Raw genomic sequence first — 20019 nt, forward strand, 5'->3', positions numbered from 1 at the left:
AGCATGAGGGCATGAGTTCAAAACCCCAATGCCCATGTAAATGCTGGGTACTTCTGCAACACCACTGTTAGGGCCCAGAGAGAGGCAGATCCCTGGAGCTTGCTAGCCGGCCAGCTGAACTGAAGCAGTGAGCTTCAGGCTCAGTGAGAGACCCTATATCAAGAGAATAAGGCCAATGAGGAGGAACACCTGGAGTCTTCCTGTGGCCTCCCAGTGCAGTTTTTGGTCTCTTCCCTGTTTCCCCTGCTTTCTGTTACACACATGAGCGTGCGCGTGCGCGTGCGCGCGCGCGCGCGCGCGCGCACGCGCACGCACACACACACACACACACACACACACACACACACACACCACAAGGCATCTCAGCATCTCAATGGCAGTCACTAAGAGTGACAAGACACAGAGACAGGTAACAGAAAACCACACACACACACACACACACACACCCCAATCACAAGGTAGACTCAACATCTCAACATCTCAACAGCAGTCAGTAAGAGTGACAAGACACAGAGATACAGGTAACAGAAGAGAAAACACAGAGAGAGAGAGAGAGAGAGAGAGAGAGAGAGAGAGAGAGAGAGAGAGACACAGACACACACACACACACACCAATCACAAGGAAGACTCAACATCTCAACATCTCAATGGCAGTCAGTAAGAGTGATGACACAGAGACACAGGTAACAGAAGAGAAAACACCACACACACACACACACCCCCACACACACACCTTGGGAATGGACGGATGGGCCAAAAAATGTCCTTTTTGATTGGCACAGGCCAAGCTGGAGGAGAAGAAGGCAGATTATGACCCTTTTTCCCATTTCTTGAACCAGCTTCTAGATGCGGAATGCACTGACTGAGAAAGGAACCCACAGTTTCTCCCATAAAGGATCAACAACTGTCTAATCACCTCATCTGCTGCCTATAGACAAGTTCGAACACTCTGGAGCTGTGTCTGAGTTGTCATTGTTCACTGTGGACCCTAACCACCACTGATTGTCATCCTCAATATAAGCATTTGGATGAGTAGTGACCAGAGGCGTGGCCTATGGCCTGGGTGTAGCCAGCACAGTGTCCACTGGGTCCCTCATCCCCAAATGCATAAGTGATGGTCACAGCCCTTTATTGACAGTGCTAAGTGAACACCCCCAACATATCCAAGAAAGAAAACCTGAAACACCACTGCCTCCTGGACTATCACAGATGTCAGCGCTCTGCATCATGACCTGAAAAGCAGAAAGCACACACGCCACACATTCAGTCCCACAGCTGACTCCAGCGATCTGTCACCAGGGTACCGCTGGGTGCTGTAAGCCCAACCAAGCAGTGAGCCTTACTGAGGTTTGTACAGATGCGATGATGTTTCTAGAGCACATTAACATGACCTTGGGTTGAGCACACTTAGCTCAGATGTGGTAAATAGTTTCCTTCTATTCCTCCAAGGGCAGTTTCCATCTACCTGTGTAGATCACAGCACATGTACACAGCTGTGATCCAGTCACCCTGCAATTCAAAACAGCAGGACCAGTCTATAGCATAGGACACTGTGCATGCTGGTACTGCAGCTTGCTGCCTCAGCCATGAGCAGGAATTCTTGAGGTAGCTCATTTACACCCAGTAACATCAATCCAGTCTGCACAGTAGGTAACTTAAAATGTTGCCTACGCTGTGTGGAACACAGTAGAGAAGGCTCTGGGTGGGCCCAGTCGGGTTGCACGGTCTGCCCCAGGAGCAGCAGAGATGCCTGTGCGGGTGAGACGCGCAATGTGTCATGGAATGTCTGCGTGCCCTAGGGATGTCTCCAGCACAACAGGGAAGCCGACGAGCAGCCATGTCCAGACAGAGCTGCCTTCGCTGTCCTGTAGCGTACAGGTAAATGACTACACAACCTCTCTAGGTTCTGTTCCTCCGACATGAGGCTACAGAGCCCACTGTGGTGGCATCTAGAAGTCCCGAAGACAGATGGCAGGTCTTAGGCCATGTCAGAACACTCTTCTTGCTGGCCCTGGTTTCAGGGACATTCACCCTGTGTAGCCATGGATCTGAGGTAAGAAGCTACAGTGGCTCACGTTTCTTGATGCCAGCAGTGGAAAAACACTAGCTACACAAGAGATCCAAACTCTGCCTCGCCTGCTGCTCAGAGCCCTGAGAATCCAGCGGAGGAAGGAGCCACAAACAAACAGCATTGCCGTACCAGTGGAGGCAATATGGACCCGAAGGACGTAAAGACCCAACTGAAACATGGGAAGTGGGTCCAGCTGCCTGTCCTTAGCTTCCCATAAGGTTCCCGATAATCACACATTGGGCTGACACAGAACAGAGGTCATGAATGAATGAATGAATGAATGAATGAGTGAGTGAATGAGAAAGCGATCAGTGAGTAGATAAATGAATGAACAACCCCCAACCCTACCACATGCATACACACACAAAACCACCCTAGGCTGCAGCAAAATAAGGCTGTGTGTTCAAGCTCTCAAGCCCCCACCTGCAGCTTGATTCTGAGAAGCCCACGACCCCTACTGTCTCTGAAGCCTGTGGCACACGCACCATGACATTCAGGCCCTGGTTGGTGGGTCCCTGTGCCACAATGTACTCAATGCCAGTCTCATAGACATCCATGGGCCGGCGGTACTTGACCACTGTACCAGCAATGTTGAAGTTCTTGGGGCTGTCCACCTTATAGTTGCCATTGAAGAAATAGAAACCAGCTTCGTCCGCAAGGGCTGAAAGAACAAAAATCACTGAGTCACATGGGCTAGGTGGACTGAGCAGAAAGGAGAGAGAGAGACACAGGGAGGAGCCAGCACACACAGGCTCCAAGAATGGTGGCCAGCCTCGCCCTCCCTCTCCGTAATGACCCTAACACAGGAAATTCAATGTCACAGGGAATCAGACAGACACTGTGCCTGGGGCCAGCATGTGGCCCTGGCCAGTGAGAGCCTAAGAGACACAAACATACTTTCCTATCAGTCTAAAACAAACAACCACAGGCCAGTCTGAGTGGCTGGAAGAGCCAACAGCGAAGGCTGGCCCTGCCCTTCTGGCTGCCTTGGATGGGCCAAAGGGGTTGCCAGGTAACGAGCTAGAGCCATGGCCAAGCGGTCAGTCTGGACCAGGAGGGTCTGCAGCCATGAACAACAGGTACCAGCCAGATACTAGACTAGACTGTACAACCTGACTGTGACCCTGGTTGTGATACCAACTTCAGTTCTCCCAGAAAGAGACGTCAGTGTCTCATCCAGGGTGCCCAGTGAGTGAGGCTGTAACCTGGCCTGGCCAGTGTGGAGTGTTCTCCAGAGGGCTTTCCCTGAGACCACCGTGAGCTGTCCAGCCTTGCCTTCCTATTAGAAACAATGGCACTCAGGGGTGCCCAATTAATCACTCAATTAGTATGTCTGTCCTGCTGGGCTTAACACCTGCTTGCAGCGCAATCAGGCAAGACCAGAGTCTAGACACACGCTATCACCATTTCCCTCAGGCAGGACATGGCTGGAGGCAACTGAAAGCCGCAATCAGAAGGGAGTTTGCTCACAATGCCCCAACAGCCCATTTCCCAGCCGCCCAGGGGCCAAACACTGGCCTGGAAGCTGGCCTCTCCTGAAGCTAAGGGGGCTAAGTAAAAGTTCTCTGAGCTCAGCTGAGGGCTGGAGAAGAAAGGGAGGAGGCAGTCTCAGCACTGGGGGACATTCTGTCTTCTAGAGGGCGTCCTTAAAGCCGGTTCCAGGAACTGGCCCGCCAGAGGAGCGAGTGCAGTTTCCAAAGGCCCTGATGCAATCCAAGCAGAGGAGCCGGGGCAATTAATTTATTATCAGACAGACGCAACAAGCAGGACGTGTCTGAAAAATACCCTTAACGTAATAACGTCAGGACATAGCGTCAAGTCCAAGTCCAGCTGGGGCCTGGTTGTCCCGACTCAGCTTCCAGATCTGTGGCCAGGGTTCAGCTTGAGGCACGCATCCAAAACCTGTTTCCTGACAGCGAGGACCTTCCTTCCTGCGGCTTTCCCAGCCCTTGGTATTTCCAGTGTCTGCTTCAAGAATAAGAACTTTGCAGCCAGCTCAGAAAACACGTCTCCTGGCCTCCCTGCAGCCCTAGTGAGCAAGCAGACGGCAGAGCCACCGGCCTGGCTGGAGGCCTGGCTCTCCGTGCTCAGCCCACAGATGTCCCCAGCAGTGTGGGCCTGGGGCCAGCCATGTGCAAACGCCCTGGGAGCCTGGCAGAGGACAGGAGAGCCCGATGTCGGGCTCAGCTTGAGGATGTTCAGCACACACCCTTCCCCTTTTCTGGATCCATAGAGCTGTCATGCTCACCTACCTGAGGTGCAGGAAGGAAAGACTTGTCATTTTGGAGAACTGCTCCTTAAGACAGCTCGGACCCTGGGTCCGTCCCACATAGGACAGAGCCGAGGGCAGAATGGCTCGTAGCTACTGGTACCTGCCCACGTGGAGTTTCAGCTACCAGGTTGTGTCAACTCTCCAGCTTCACACACCACCCAGCCAAAGACTGTCACCAACATGGGGGCCTCACCACTGTGCAGTATCTCCAGAATATCTGAGGTAGCAGCCACTTCCGCTCTAGTGTGCTGCTCCCCACAGGAAACTGAGCATAGTCAGCCTGACACGACAGATGGACCCATGATCAAATCCTTCCTCAGCAGCTCGTGACCTTGGACAGGCCACCATGGCTCTCTCCGCTCTGTGACTCACTCCTCCAATAGACCCTACCTCTGGCTTCCTGGATCCTTTTTGGACCAGCACCTCTAGTGATGGGGAACTCGCTGTCTGATGTCACACCCTCTCTCTTGTCCAGTACCTCCAAGGACAAGGTCCCCATCCCCAACAGCTGGCTTTGCAGCTGGTCTTTTCCACCTGGCTTGTCTCACTACCCACAAAAGAGACCAAAGGCCTCTCCCTCCCTCCATGCACGTGCCCCTCAACTCCACCTACGCACCCAGCACATCTGCTGACTTCTTCCTCTCCACAACCTGGATGTCTCGGGCACCAGCAGGGATATGGGTCACCAAGGAGTAACCTGCGGGCATAGGAACATCTGTGAGCAAAGCCAGGGACAGCGGGGCATTTCTCCCCTGCAAAGCCACTCCTGGGTGTCAGCGCCATCTCTGAGCTCTGGATAGTGAGGGGCACCTGCCTAGGGGTTGTCCCAGCCATAAGTGTGTGGTCCCACCTAGCCCTGATGAACTCCTCACGTCTTTCAGAGGAAGCTGACCCTCTTCTGGGGCCCTTTCCCAAGTACATTCTTTCCCCACCAAGGCCATTGGCCTGCCCCAGCCCTGCCCTCTCCAAAAGGACACAGTGGACCACAGGGACATTAAACAGGCTGATGTCCACAGACTTGGGTCATGCCCTGGTTTGTCACTTCATTTTCCTCATCTCGTCCAGAGACAACACAACACCAGCACTATGTAGACATGACTAATGGCCGCTCCATCTCCTGATAGCATCTTGTTGATGGTCGAGGCTTGATACATCCACACAAAGAGCCTCAAATAGAAGCCGGCCACCCTCCAAGGGCTACTGTCCACATGCCTGGGCTCAGGCCCCATCCTCCAGGCCTTGATCTGGTGGGGAGGCAGCCACACAGCACCAAACACAAAAGGGAGCAGGAGTGGGGCTGCCACCAGCTGCCAGTGGAAGGGACCTGGCAGAAAACAGTCAACAAGATCAGAGCCATCTCCTGCCGAAGAGAGTGGTCTCAAAAGGACAGGCACTGGCAGAGTCAGTGTCATGTCATCCTAGGAAGGTGACCTTCTTCCAGGGCCCTTTCCCACCAAGAACAATGGCCTTCCCCGGCACCCGCCACCAAATGACACAGTGGCCTACAGGGACTGTAGTGCTTTCCTGAATTCCCCAGTAGAAGGCTGCAGAGTCCACACGCAAGCCACCCAGGCCCAGATGTCCCCGCCTTGGCCCTGACCTCACCTTCACCTTAGAGGTCCTTGAAGAGCCTGCCCTGACAGTGTCTCACATCTGGCTCCTTGGAAACCAGGGTGAGGGACTCTGAACTGTAGCATTGAACTATTTACGTGGTGCTCACTGCCCCATTGTACTTAACTGGGGACAGAAATGCCCATGTGGTGGCCCTGGGTGGAAAGCAGGAAAGAGGCTCATGATGGCCAAGCCAGGCGACAAGATACTGATGGAGGCCTTAACTGGTTATTTTGCTGAGACAAGGTCTCTCTTTGTGAGCCTGGCTGGCCTAGGATTTGCTATGTAAAACACGGCAGTGATTCTCCTGCCTCTGCCTCCCGCATGTTGGGGTTACAGGCATGCCCCACCACATACCTGGCTTTTAATTTTTCTTATTTTTTCTTATTATTTTATTCTGTCTGTATTGGTGTTCTGCCTCCATGTATGTCAGTGTGAGAGTGTCAGATTCCCTGGAACTGGAATTACAGACAGTTGTGAATTGCCATGTAGGTGCTGAGATTTGAACCTGGGTCCTTTGGAAGAGCAGCCAGTACTCTTAACCACCGAGCCATCTTTCCAGCCCTTGACTTTTAATTTTTAAATTAGCAAGTGGTTCACACGACTCCTGAGCAGTTAACACTTGACCCCTGTGAGCTTCGGGACATGGCTGGGGAGCACAGACCTGTCGGGGCACACATGTGGCTCTGCAGCTAGGACCCAGGGCCTGGCTGCTCCGGCTGGGACCCAGGCCCATAGAATCACAGGTCTCCTTAAACCTTTGTTCTCTCTGCAGGTTTGGGCAATAGTGGCAGCCACGGCCTCATAGCAATGTCCCAGATATGAATGAGTTAATGCTGAACAGACCTGGCTTTGTGCCTGGTTGGGAAACACTCAGCCAAATTAGGGGGATCATTTTCACGTCAGCCCCAGCCTCCCCAGAGGGAGTTCCACCAGCAGCACAGGGCCTGTCTACAGCTTGTGGCATCTGACATGAGCTGAGTGCTCTCCAGGAGAGGCATTTCCTGGCCTCTGACCTCCATCTCCATCTCTGCCCTGAGTCCAGCAGAAAGTTGTACAGGCAGGGTAATGGGGGGCGGGGAGGAAGAACAAACAAACAGCCCATCTTCACCACGTCCCATCTTCAGCAGGTCTCAAAACCCACCATACGAGAGAGACACTAAGCATACAGATTCACCCCACTACACACAAGCAGCTCCTGTGCCCACTCTCCTGTGTTAATCTCCTCCCTAGGCCATGTATCTGTGCTTTGTTCTTGGTGGCTTCTGCAGGGACTCAGTGACCATCCCTCATGTGGGGGCAACCAAGGCTTCCTGGCCTCCTGGGCCCTTCGGTGTCTCAAGAGGACTCCCTTCCCTTCCTGAAAGAACCTGAGAAGGAATTCCCACACTAGGCCTCAGTTTCTCCCTGCTAAGTTGCCCTCCTCTGTGATAACTTAGTTTGACACCACACACACTTCTTGGGACCCAGCAGTGCATTCGCTTGTGCACTGACCATCACAAGGACACATAAAGATCTGTCTAGTGCACAGATCCTGGACACGAGGATCGGGCCAGAGCCAGAGGCAAAGACAGGGTCAGTAAACACAACACTCACTCAAGAGGGGGAGTCTCAGGATGGCCCAGAATCAGTCTACACACTCCATGACTCGTGGCTCAGCTACCCCCCTGTCCTGGGATATAGCCTTCCCTGAAGGCTGCCTCAAAGGTCGGATGAGATCCCCCGGCTAAGTGTCCTCTGGTATACAAGTGAGGTAAAGAGCTCCTTTTTGGGGCCACCTCTGCCTGGGCCTGGGCAGAGAATGACAGAACCCACGAGAGGAAGCAGCTGACCCTGGACACCTACCTGGCACGCGGTGGGCAGGGATACCCCCACCCAAGCTGCCACACCCGCCCTTACCAAGATGACTGTTGCCCTTCCGGTAGTTGCCTGTCACGTGGGTGCAGCTGCTCCCATCCCCCTGGCAGACACCGCACTTGTCCAGTGTGTGGGTGGAGAAGAGCACTCCATCACAGCCAATGGGCTGCAAGAAGCAATGAGAGAGGCTGCTGAGAGAGCACTGTGGCAAGCACAGGGGGGCCACTGCCTCTGACAGGCAGGGTGGCCAGCACAGTGAGAACAGCCATACTTTTGGTACAATGTTTAACAACCTCACATTTTCCAGACACGCAAACCCCTCTCAGGTCGGTGAGCTTGCAGGAAGTGCCGTCTCGGGCGGGCACCATGAGCTGCCGCTGGCCGTCCACAGTGGTGCAGTGCAGGTCGCATGGCTTACTGGAGATGTGGACGTAGTCATCTGGGGGATGAGCAGAGGGTCTCAGGGGAGGGCCTGCTCGATTCACCCGTCCTACTGAGATAGCGCCCTTCCCATTAAATAGATGGGGAAACTGAGGCTTGAAAACAAGGAGCTTGACAAAGTATTGGTAGCAGAAATGAAGTGAGACGCGGGTCTTCTGGCCCAGTCCAAGCTCTGGCTTCCAACTTCTGCCTCCTTGTGAGAAGGCATCACACCTGACATCCACACAAGGGTTTCCCATGGCAGAGGGACTGAACACCTCAACACTTCCACTGGCTGAGGGGAGAGGGAGGGAGGTAGAAAGGTGAGCCAGGAACAGCAAACATGCCCCTGGTCCCATGGGACCTTATCAAGTCCCAGTTTGGGGTTGTCTGGGCTGGTTCCTGTCCAAGCCCTGCGGACAGTAGGAGAGTCCCGACCTCTGAGGGCGGCCCTGCAGGAAACTCAGCTCTATAATCTGTCCCTGGTGATGTCGTGGGTCATGGGGGAGGGAGGGGACAGAACCCCACGCCCTCTTCTAGAGAAGTGGGGTCTCCTCTGAGCCCTGTAAATGACCTCCAGAGCCTTCAACAGGGTCTAGCTCTAAGCCTCAGTTTCCCTACACGCCCAACAACCAAGCTTATTCCTGAGGCTCAGGTACCTGGGTAGAGCGGCTTCCACTGGTAGGCACGGCCATCATACACACGGGAGTTGAAGGAGACACACTGCTCCTCACGGAAGCTCCTCCCTTCCGGTGGACACTCCTGAAAGAAGAAGGCAGGCGGGGCTCCAGGAGGGGCTGAGCAGGAAGCAGCTACAACCAGATGACCCTACAGAGGGGGGCAGGGGGCTCCCAACCCCCACTGCTCCTGGCCTTACTCTACCCCGTCATTTTCAACTACTCAGAATGGAGCTGTGACTGTTCTTCCTGTACTCCTGAGTATCAGCCTCATCAGCCTCCCTCATACTCTGCATATGCCTCTGCATCCCTCTGACCTCCTCAGCCACGCTGTGGAATGGATGGGACGGCGGTGGCTCCACCCACCCACACCCCCATCCTCTGGCAGACCTTGTCAGCATCTCCACATATGCGTACAGATCCCCAGAGTGCCTACTGCTAATCCAGTGCATTCATGGCTACGCACAGGGACCAAATCAGGAGGGGAACTCTATGAAAGAAGAACCCCGAATGTGTAGTGGACAATTCCCCATGATGGAGCTGGAGTCCAAACTGGATCAGAGTCTGTCCCCTTCAGGAACTCGCAGGTGTCCACTGAATTCTACACCATGACTAGCTGCAGCTACTAGCTACTAGCTCTGAAACCCCACTTGTGTGTCCACAAAGACGGACCCTTCTAGCAGTTTAGCCAGGCAAGCCAAGTAAGACTGGGAGAGCTGGCCTCTCCACCACCCCCGCCCCCGATGGCTCTTGGAAAGGCAGCTGGGTTTCAGCGTGCCTTTGGTCACATAGAGAGCGCGCCACACAAGCCACACAGAATCAATGCTTCTCCCCAAGCCTCTGCCACCTTGGTGTCCACCTGAGAGCTGGGGCAAGAGAAGCCCAGGGAGGCTGCCTAGCAAGACTGCTTCACGGGTAGGAAGAGGGGACAGCTGTTGTGGCTGCCTGGTGGGCAAATGTCCAAGGCAGAGTGGGATTGCGGCGGAGTCCCCAGCTTCCACACCCAGCATGCATGGGCCAGAGCATGCAACGTCTAATGCCTGACGGACTCAAGTGTGAGCCTGGACACCAGCCAGCCTACTCTGGCCTCTCCCTGAAAGGTCAGTGCCAGCACAGGATGTCCGTGGTCCAGGAACAAGAGCAGGGCCTCAGGGCTGCAGGCAGCTGGCCTTACCTGCACTCTGCAGAGCTGGTACCGTTTGGACGTGCCCACACAGGTCCTGTTCCCTGCGCCCGGGACAGACTTCCTCCTGGTGGGAAAATGAGGTACTGAGCCAGGGCTGGAGTGGCAGCCATAGGTCCTGACACCTGTTCTGCCATGTCCTAGCTTCCAGTGGCTTCCCTGACTCACTAGGATGGCACCTGGTTCCTCTCCATATTCCCAACAACAGAGTTTGTACTGTACAGAACCAACGAGGAGCAACCATGTTGCAGAGGCCTGTGCTAACATGCAAATTCATGTGGTATCATGTGTGCCCAGAAACATGAGCTGGCTTCGTCATACTCTCCACATGATGCCACCGATGAGGAAATTGATGCTCAGAGAGGTTAAGTGACCTACCCAAGTTCACACAGCTTAGAAGTAGCAGAGGCGAGACTCGAACCCAGGTACCTCTGAGAGCAAAGGCTTTTTAACACTCTGCCTGTGCTGGGCTCTTTCCTGCTTCTTCGGTTCATGCCACAGAAGTAAAGGGACCCTAAAAACGGATCTTGCTTTCTGATACTCCCTCTCAGGCACCCCAGAACACTGTTGCCAAGAATCTGTCAGACGGCCCATGCCCAGTGGAGGGCAGTAGAAAGAGAGGCCCTTGTACATCAAATGCAAGCTTAGAAGAAAAGCCACCAGAGTGCGGGCCAGGCTGCCCCTCTCCCACAAAAACTTGGGGTTTCAATTAACTCACCTCTGCTGCAGGCAGTGGCGCTCCTGGGATGTCACCCCACCCCCACAGCTTCGGGAACACGCTGTCCACTTGGTCCACTCCCCCCACCAGTAGGCAGTGGCATCAGCACCTCCCTCCAGGCTGTTGGATGTGGGGCTGTTGTCCTGGGTGAAAAGCCCCCCAATAGTGAGCAGAAGGCTCAACCACCACACAGAAGCAACCTACTTCCTGAAAACACAGGGCATCGCTAGCAGCTGAGGGGAAAGCAAATGGTGCAGCTTCCTGTAGGGCTGCTGGTGGAGTCTCTCAGATAGCCTGGAGAGAACGCCACCATTGGTGACCACAGGTACCCCGCCCCCATCTTCAGTCCTGAGCATCTTGGGATTTGGGGAGTGCATGATGCATATCTAACCTGTCTTACTTTCTCCTCACAGCCCACAACTTCACCTGCATCTGCAGCCTCACCCCACACACGCCTCCTGTCCACTTGCCTTCCTCAAGACCCTTGCTTGAAAGAGACACCAGACACACCTCACTCTCCAGCTAGCTGCTCAGGGACTCCAGGACAGTCAGAATGCCAGGGAAGGAAGGGGCTGGTCTGACCGGCTCTCTGAACAAAAAGAATACCGGGACCCTTGGCCATGTGGCCACCCCTACTACACAACACTTCCAAGTCAGCCCACTTGAGAGTGAGGTCACCACCTGACTGACAACCCAGAGGAGGTGTGCATCAGGGACGATGACGACGGACATGCTACATACTACTCACCGAGGCCTCAGTAGATGCCGTACCCCCAGCCACAAGTGCCATGGCCAGAAATGGCCAAGCCCAGTGTGAATGCTGCCATCTGCTGTCCATCCTGCAAAGCAAGATCCCATCACTCCCAGGTGAGGCCCTGGGGGAGGGGGGGGTCTCCCAGTGCTCCTAGTGGTAAGGTTATCTGGGATCCTATGGCAGCCGCTGCCATCTGAGAAAGACTGAGCCATCCATCTGGGCTCAGCAAGCAGTTTGGTAAGTGATTACAGATGTCTGCCCTGCTTAGGCACAAAGGGACGGTATGAGTGCCAAGTCTGAGCCACCCTTCTTCTGAGGACTTCTGCCAGGCTTTGCCCCTGGAGGGTGGCTGTGGGGAACAGAGACGGCAGAGGAGGTGGGAGGCCCAGCCTTGTAGAGAGGTCACTATAAAGAGAGATATGAACGGGGCTCAGCCCCCTGCCTTGTCCAGAGCACCTTGGGAGTTTTCCCTGCTTAACACTGGCTGGTTACCTGAAGGAACGACCTCCTCCCTAGAATTCATGAGCTATAGGAGGGGATCCTTCCTTTTCCTCCCTGCCTTCGCTTGTCCCCTGCCTCATGGTCTTCAGGCAATGGCAGCCTTCCCTTCTCAGAGGAATACCTTCAGAGCCTCAGATGGGGGACAGGAGCCCCAGTTCAGGAGTCTGGGCCCTTCTCTCTTGAGAAAAGTGGGGGAGATGCAGAAGGAGACACAGTTTATGCCTGTGTGTAAATGGCCCAGGACCCCTGCTCCTGACTCCCTCCCAACAAACTAGCCCCTCAAAACCAAACACCCACCAAGGGTTAAGGTGAATCAAATCAAAGAGAGCTTGCAGCCCTGCTGTCCCACCTCTCAGAACCGCTCCCATGAGCCTCAGCGCCAACCCTCTCTTAGAAGGAAGGGAAGCTAATGGCCTCTATCCAGAGTTTGTTTCAGGTGGGTGTCATCAGCCAGTAAATTAGACAATGAGTTAAAATCCCAAGCCCTAGGATAAGCTATGCAGCAAGACAGCCTACGACCCCCACATCACAGAGCAAACTTAGTGGCTCAGCCCAGCACCCGGTAATTCCAGGGGAAGAAAGTCTGGAGATTGTCTGGACCCTTGCAGCATCGATGACAACTGTCCTTCTGTCCTTCTCTCTCCCTCCCTCCCTCTTTCTTCATCTTTCTCTCTCCAAGCACCTACAGGTGTGCGGAAGCGAGGCCAGCGACACCCTCACAGCCAGATGCGCTCACACAGGCTTGCGACGGTACTGTAGATCCTGAAATGAGTCCCCTTTATCCCAGCCGCTCCCCATCACCTCCCCTACCCCATCTGTCTGAACCTCGCCTGCATGTCTCCATCTCCATCTCATTATTACCCCAGCCCAGAGTCCCCATCCCACACAGTCCCAGTGGCTTCCATGGTTCCCCAGTTCCTGCTGCTGCCAAAGACAGGTGCCCAGTCAGCCTCACATTTGGTTTTCATTAAGGCTCTCAGACACTGCTGGATTCCAGCCAAGTCCAGCTCAAACAGGATCCATCTCTCCCTAGGGTCCAAAACCTTCAACAGGCCCACAGCGTGGGTTTGCAGCACAGAGAGCAACTGCTAGTACCGGAGGCTGTCGCCTCGGGGCCACCCTGCCACTGTGTGGTGCAGGTTGCTCCCTCTTTCTCTGTGGTTGCACACCCTCACCAGGGGCTAGGACATTCTCCCAGCCCCACTCTGAACAGCTGGCTGGCCAGGGAAGAGCTACACCTCACACCTCCCAGAGACTACAATCACAAGCAGGGACAAATCTGTGGTGGCCTACCTCACCCAGGGTCAGCAGGTTGTCCTCCCCGAGAAAGGAGTGAGAGCTAGCTGCCAGGTGCACCGTGCAGGAAGGTGAGTGCAGAGATGTGCGGGCTCTGTCTGTCTCCTGTCCTGCTTCCCCAGCGGCCTCCCTCTCCCACTTCAAAGAGCGTTCAAGGGAGGGGGTTCCCAGGAGGGGCGCTCAGCCCAGTGGCTGCTCTGTGGCCGCAGCTGCCTTTATAGCTGTCAGGCAGACGGGGAGGAACTCACACTTCCCACCGCTGCTCCCCCGCCCAGCCTGCTGGCGGCTGGCCGGGCGCACACTTTAACCCGCTCTGCGCCTCTGGAGCGGGGCCAGGCTGTCCAGCTGCCTGCTGGAGGCTGCCACCACAGTCCAGGAGCAGTGAGTTAGCCTGAGACTATTTGCCCGGGTCCAGAGTGACTGACCCTAATGAAACATGTGGAGGGAGGTTGGCTGTGGTGGAGCGGAGCCCCCCCCGCCCCCCCCATGTAACTTCAGTTTCCAGAGGGGGCTGGAAGCCATGTGGTGTCCAGGCCTGCGGCTCCTGTTCACAGGAAAGACACAAAGGTCTGGATGGTATATGTGTCCGGGCCACCCTCCATCCTTGGAAAACAGACCTAAACAGCTGAGGAACTGAGGGGCATCGGGAGAGCCACAACCAATGGCTCCAGGGAGAGGAAGAGATGGCTACAGCCTGCTGACCAGCAGCCTATGAGGACCGGGTTGAGGGAAGGCATGGGGTGATCAGCAGATGTTTAGTACCAGCTTGGCTGGACCCCACACCAGCTGGGCAGCTACTGGCTAGCAAGCTGGACTCCAGGGCTCTCGTTCTCTGAGCTGGAGCTGAAGGGGCCCGCAGCTTCAGTCCCACCTACGAATCCCAGCGGACTCTGAATTCTGGAGTGTCTGCTCTGACATATCCGGCTCGCTGGGAAGCACCCCATCTCAGAAAGCAGGCACCTTCAAAGGGCAAGTTATACTGGAACAACATCCCAGAAGAGGGCTCAGCCATTTCATCCATGTCCCTGCCTCTACAATGCAGATATCCAGCCCTACAGTAGGGACTGGAAGTCCTCTTCTTGCCTCTCCCCTCCCTCTGTGCCAGATGGCGAGCACCTTCGGCTGCCTCTTTGGGCTGCTAAGAGTTGTACCCTGGGGAAGCACAGTGTCTGACCACCAGAGTCCAGAAACAAAGCAGCTAATAAAAACAAGAAACACCCAGCCTCGGTGTGAGGCTTCTCTTGGATGACAGGCATCATTATCGGCACCTTACAGGTGAGAAACAGAGGCTGGAAAATGGAGTGACCTGTCTAAGGCCACACATCAAAGCTGTGACAAGTACGGCTTGCAGTGTTCCTCTGTCACACGCCCTCTTCTTCTGTCTGGTTCTTCAAAGGTGCTGGCTGGCTCTTTCATCTTACACCCTGATAGGAGCTGAGGGCGGGGGCGGGGCAAGGGGGGGTGTCAAGTCTCACTCTCCCATGTCCAGCAGCAAATGACTTTAGGGTATTCAGTTTCTGCTCTTTGTCAGCCTGACCTCCCCTGACCCTTACTCAGGCCCACACTGCCCCCTGGGCCAGTAAGCTGAAGCACAGACATCCTATAACCTGCCATACAGGACGCACGCACGCACGCACGCACGCACGCACGCACAGGTTCTCACTCACAGACACAGATCAGCTCTCCTTATCCTGGAAGCCTCTGCCACTGTTCTCCTCCACTATGGCTTACTACCAGGCCCTGTACACTCTGGAACAGATCCAAGCTCTCCTGGCACTCTGGCTCCCACACGCCCCAGTGCCAAGGTGACTAACAGTTTCCCTTGGGAGGGACCCCACATCCAACTGACACAACCACCCAGCATCTTCCCTTGGCCTGGCAACACAACAGGCCATAGCCTGGCCGCTTGGAAGACAGAGCCATGGAGGCAGTTTTGCTGGCTTTGGGACCCCACCACTGTGTGACCCTCTAGGCCTTGGCCCCCTTGCATTAGCTGTGCCGTCCCCTCCCTACATGTGGCTCTTAGGACCTTTCCTATTCAAGACTCAAGAGTCCCTGGCAGCCATGTCATAACTACCTGGTCCACAATGGGCTGAGGATTTCAGAGAGACAGAAAAGATTCACCCGCCCCCCCCCCATCCCCACCCCATACACACATACCAGGTTTCTCCCCTACCTCGGGCCCCAGAAGCTAGGTGGATCAAGTGAGGAACAGGGACACAGTGGGTCCCTGGGCTACATGCATAGGTGATTTATGGCACTCAGTGCAAAATGTCCCCATTCAGAAAGTGGGACAAGAATTTCTCCTTATCAACGCGTTTCTCCTGGCCCATCACGACATTTGTATCACTTGTTTAATGTTATACTTCTTTGGCTCAAGGCACTTGACAGTTGAGTATCCACCCTCATGGGTGCGAGGGAGCCCACTGAGCCAGGCCTCTGGTCTGGTCCTTTCCAGCTCTTCTCCATATGCTCAGACCTCCAATGTGCTTTTCTGACACTTTTTTTCTGGAGCTCCCCACAAAGACCCATAACTTTATTTGGCTGAAATGGCCTCTCTGATTTGAGGCTGGGACTCTTTCTGAGGTTCAGCTAAAAACTGAAGGATGGACAATCTTGAGTCACTGCTGTTCCACCCACTGCAGGCTGCCCAGCAAGGGGGCTGCAGACGCCTGGGCTGGACCACAAAGCCGACTTCTGAGTTCCTTACCTATCTCATTCAATTATACTGGCTTTTCTGTGAAGCTCACATATGAAGCTCAAGTCGAGGAACCCAGGCCTATGGCTAGGTAAGATCCCTCAGGCTACTGTGGTCTGAGCTTCCACAAGAAAGGGGGGCGCTTCTTTGTCCCTAAATCTAGTCAAGGACAGAATTAGAGTGGCTGGAACTGAGCTGTTGCTAGCCAGGGAATGTTGGCACTGCAACCTCCCGGGACATCACGACTTGCCCGTGGTTGCTCTTGACATATCAGCAAAGACCAGGGACATCCCAGTGGACCTGCAAGTCCAGGAGAAGGTCCCATGGGCACCCCCAGCAACCCCTCTACCACTAGCCTGTGTTCTCTAATGCAAGGACTGAGAGATGTGTATGCAATAAGGAATGACAAAAAGTAAAGTTTGATTAGACCTTTTCTTCGTTAGTTTGGGGTTTTGAGGTCAAAATGTGCATGGCGGGGGTGGGGGGTGGGGGGCAGGGTTGGAATTGCTTTTTCAAGCCAAATTAAATCTAGAAACTTGAGGGCTATATTGGAACTTAGACATGTGCAAGTTCCTGGGTCCACAGAAGATCCTTGGCTGTGGCTGTCTCCTCTGGCCACAAAGAGTAGATAGCATTTGACAGGCGGTCTGTAGGGTAGGGAACAGCAGGGAATCTGGGATTCCAACTCCAGCCCTGATCCAGCACCTGGGTCCAGAAGGCAGCAGTTCTTCCCAGCGTGAGGACCAACCACTGCACTGAGCAGACGGCACAGCTCTTAGCAGAGGGCTGGCCTACACGGAGCCCCTCACCCCTGTGCAGTTGCTAGCAGAAGTTCATGGGGCCAGAAAGCAGCTACGATCTGCACACTAGGAGTGGCAGGCCATGCCTTCTGGCAAGTGTTAAGGAGCTGGGGTGTCCTGCTTGTGTTGCCAATTATAGTCCCTGTGTTGCACACAGACAGAGCCCCGATTGGCTGCCTAGGTGCAGACCTCAGAGACAGAATTCGAGAGACATAAAACCTGTTCTTTTCTTCCAGGTAACTTCAGTAGATCCCAGACAGGAACAAGGCCTCTGTGTTCTGGGGTGACCCACTACTGTGGGCCGGGTGTTCAAAAATTGGAAGAGGCCAATACAGCAGCTGGCACGGCACTCCTGGGCTGGGCAGACAGACAGCTGTCCTGAAGGCTGAGAGCTCAGCATTCCATGCATGTCAGCACATCTATAAAACCCAGCCACTCCCTCTGCCGAGGGGCTAGGGAAGGGGGAACCAACTTGTCAGTCCTTACTCCAGGCTTTATGGCCTAGAGGCCGACGCTTACAAGGTTCCACTGGGACCATGTCACCTGCTGGGCAGAGAAGGGATGCCATCTGGGACCCTGGGTCACAAAAGCCATGGCATTCCAAGAGCTCACTGGGTCCACTCAGGAACCAAGCCACGAAGGCACGCGAGCTGGCCCTTCTCATCTTATAGGACAAATGAGAGGAAGTGGCAAGACTAGACAGTCTGATACGGCTGGGTAACCTTGAGTGAGTTCTTGCTTTTCCCTGGGCCTCAGTGTCTTCCTTGTAAAACGAGAAGGACAGAGGTTTTCACTTGCTGGCTGCTCAGAGACCCATGAGTCAGGCACATCGTGAAGACCGCTTGGCCAATGGCTAGCCCTGGACAGACCCTGAGAGTATAGGAGGTTTTCAAGACCCATGTGCACATCCGATGCCATGGAGAAACAGCCACACCCCAAACCAGGCTTGTGTTCTTCAGGATGCTCATGATTTTGAGGCACAGCTGTTGGGGTCTGTTGGTCACAGCACAGAGCAGGTAGTGGGGGGCTGGTAGATGGGGCCTTCAAAGGTGGGAAGAACCAGGGTAGCTAGTCCCTGGATCTGTTGGCCTTGAGCCTGCCCGGGTGGACTTGTGGCACCTCCCCTGCGCCTCCAGGGGAGCACCATCTTCCAGAACAGCTCCCTGCCCTTTCTACTCTATTTAACCCAAGCCCAGCCCCTAGGCAAATCACTTCCCCTGCTCTGGAGAGACCCAAGGGTCATTTCAGTCCTGTTCAAGACTGGATGCCTTCTCCAGAGTCAGCTGGTCTGTGGCCAGGCAGCCAGGCTGGGACGGGAGCCACACATATCCACCCCCTTGGAGGGCAACGTGCAGTCCAGCCTTTACATGGGGACTCTCCTGCTGCCCCAGGCCCAGCCACCTATCTCTTTGCTTTGGGTATCCCTCCTCAGACCCTTCCTCTTTAATGGCTATAACATACGTACACTATGGCTCCACTTCCTTCTCCCCTACCTCCTTTTTTTTTTTTCCCTCCCTCTCTTTCTGAAACTAACAGCCTGGCTTGGAGTTCATAGCTGCAACACACATACACACACACGCGCACGCGCGCGTGCGCACACACACACACACACACACACACACACGCATGCACACACACAACTGTGGAATATTTTCCTGCTTCTGGGGTTCGTGGCTCTGGGGTGTGTGCTCCTTACCACATCCCCAGGTGCCTGACATCTAGTCTATTCCTTCTCCCCCTTTGAACACTGTGGGAAGTTAAGGTGAGTTAGGCCTGTGGAACAGTGAGAGAGGAAGTGAGAATCACAAGCGATGCCCCCTAAGTCGCTCAGGGGGAACCATGAAGCTCCCCAGCCCCCATCACCAGGGTTCATATAGCAAGGACTGGTTTTCCCATTTGGAAAGGGAACTGGCCCCTAGAAAGCCAGACTGAAATCAGCCCCACCTCCCTGGATTTTCATTCATTCTTTTAACAGCCATTCATTCCTCTGGTTTTTTTTTTTTTTTTTTTTTTAAAGACCCACAAACTACTAGGCTGGGCCTGAAGGGACTGTGGCAGGGAGCCAGGCAGACGACAGATCCTTTGCTCAAGACCCAAGCAGTGCAACACCAGCATCCCTCTCAGAATGCTGAGTGCTGTGATAGGAAGGATGTGGGGTCAGGGGACACGCCAGAGGAAGAGCGGAGAAACCCCTCAGCTTACCAACTGTCAATCACAGAAGGCTTCACCTCAGACACACTGTCCAGCCTTAGCTGGAACAGCAGGGAACAGGAAGCGCTGTCCTGAAGCTGGAGGTCCGGAAGAAGCTGGTTCTGAGAGTAGCATGTGCAAGGGCTGGGTGCACATCTGGGTATGGACATGGACAGCTTGGACATCTCTTCGAATAGTTAAGCTTCTTGGGAAAGTCTTAGGCAGAACCATGACAGGACCAGGTGTCTCAAGTGGGATATTTCCTTGTGAGCAGGCGAGATGAGTCTCAGACAACTTCAAACAGGGTGCTTCTGGAAAGGGATGGGGGTGGGGCTGGCAGTTGAAAGGGGGTGAAGAAGCCAGGCCTCACAGAGTAGGGAAGCCCACAACCTCTCCTAGAGGAGGCCACCTAAGGGCGTATTAGTCCTTGAGCCTGCTACACCCCAGGGTCTAGGTACCACAGGGAGGGAAGTAGGGGCCAGCCTCAGGCCCACCCTGCCACCAAAGAAATTGGACATAACACGAGTGTGACAGGGTCACAGGTCTGTGAGACCCCCACAGGGTGGGTCTCAGGGTCATTGTGCAGGTGAAACAAGAGGAGCCAGACCCAGAAGAGTACGCGCTGCGTGATCTACTATTAAGTTCTAAAGAAGTCAGACCCAGGCAGAAATCAGTAACTCTGGCTGCCTCTGTTGGTGAGCAGGGAACAGCTTACCAGAAAGGGCGTTAACAGGATGTCCCATGCCAGACACTGGGAGTGAACGCTGAGCTCCGCACATGTGTATGCACCTGCAGCACCCTATTGCACAGGTGTATACACCTGCAGAACCCTATTGCACAGGTGTATACACTTGCAGAACCCTATTGCACAGGTGCATACCCCTACAGAACCCTATTGCACAGGTGTATACATGTACAGCACCCTATTGCACAGGTGTATACACCTGCAGAACCCTATTGCACAGGTGTAT

The 20019-nt window shown here is 54.5% G+C and overlaps 1 protein-coding gene across 3 annotated transcripts in view; it reads right to left on the bottom strand.

Annotated features, from left to right (window-relative positions):
• ADAMTSL2 (ADAMTS like 2) overlaps positions 1 to 13549 on the bottom strand; it is a 32299-nt gene extending 18750 nt beyond the window's left edge. For 2 of the 3 annotated variants that reach the window (XM_084797352.1, XM_084797351.1), the window contains exons 1-9: positions 13358 to 13549; positions 11558 to 11648; positions 10810 to 10952; positions 10083 to 10158; positions 8891 to 8993; positions 8105 to 8250; positions 7854 to 7977; positions 4960 to 5040; positions 2557 to 2732 (exon numbers count right to left, since the gene is read on the bottom strand). In XM_084797352.1, coding sequence (XP_084653478.1) covers positions 2557 to 2732; positions 4960 to 5040; positions 7854 to 7977; positions 8105 to 8250; positions 8891 to 8993; positions 10083 to 10158; positions 10810 to 10952; positions 11558 to 11647 — 939 coding nt within the window. In that variant the 5' untranslated portion in view covers position 11648; positions 13358 to 13549. The remainder of the gene's footprint in view (positions 1 to 2556; positions 2733 to 4959; positions 5041 to 7853; positions 7978 to 8104; positions 8251 to 8890; positions 8994 to 10082; positions 10159 to 10809; positions 10953 to 11557; positions 11649 to 13357) is intronic. The other variant, XM_084797353.1, reaches the window with a different exon arrangement.
• Between the last annotated feature and the right edge of the window lie 6470 nt (positions 13550 to 20019).

This window comes from Acomys minous (genome assembly GCF_964271855.1).
Source record: "Acomys minous genome assembly, chromosome: 10".
Classification (NCBI taxonomy): Eukaryota; Metazoa; Chordata; class Mammalia; order Rodentia; family Muridae; genus Acomys; species Acomys minous.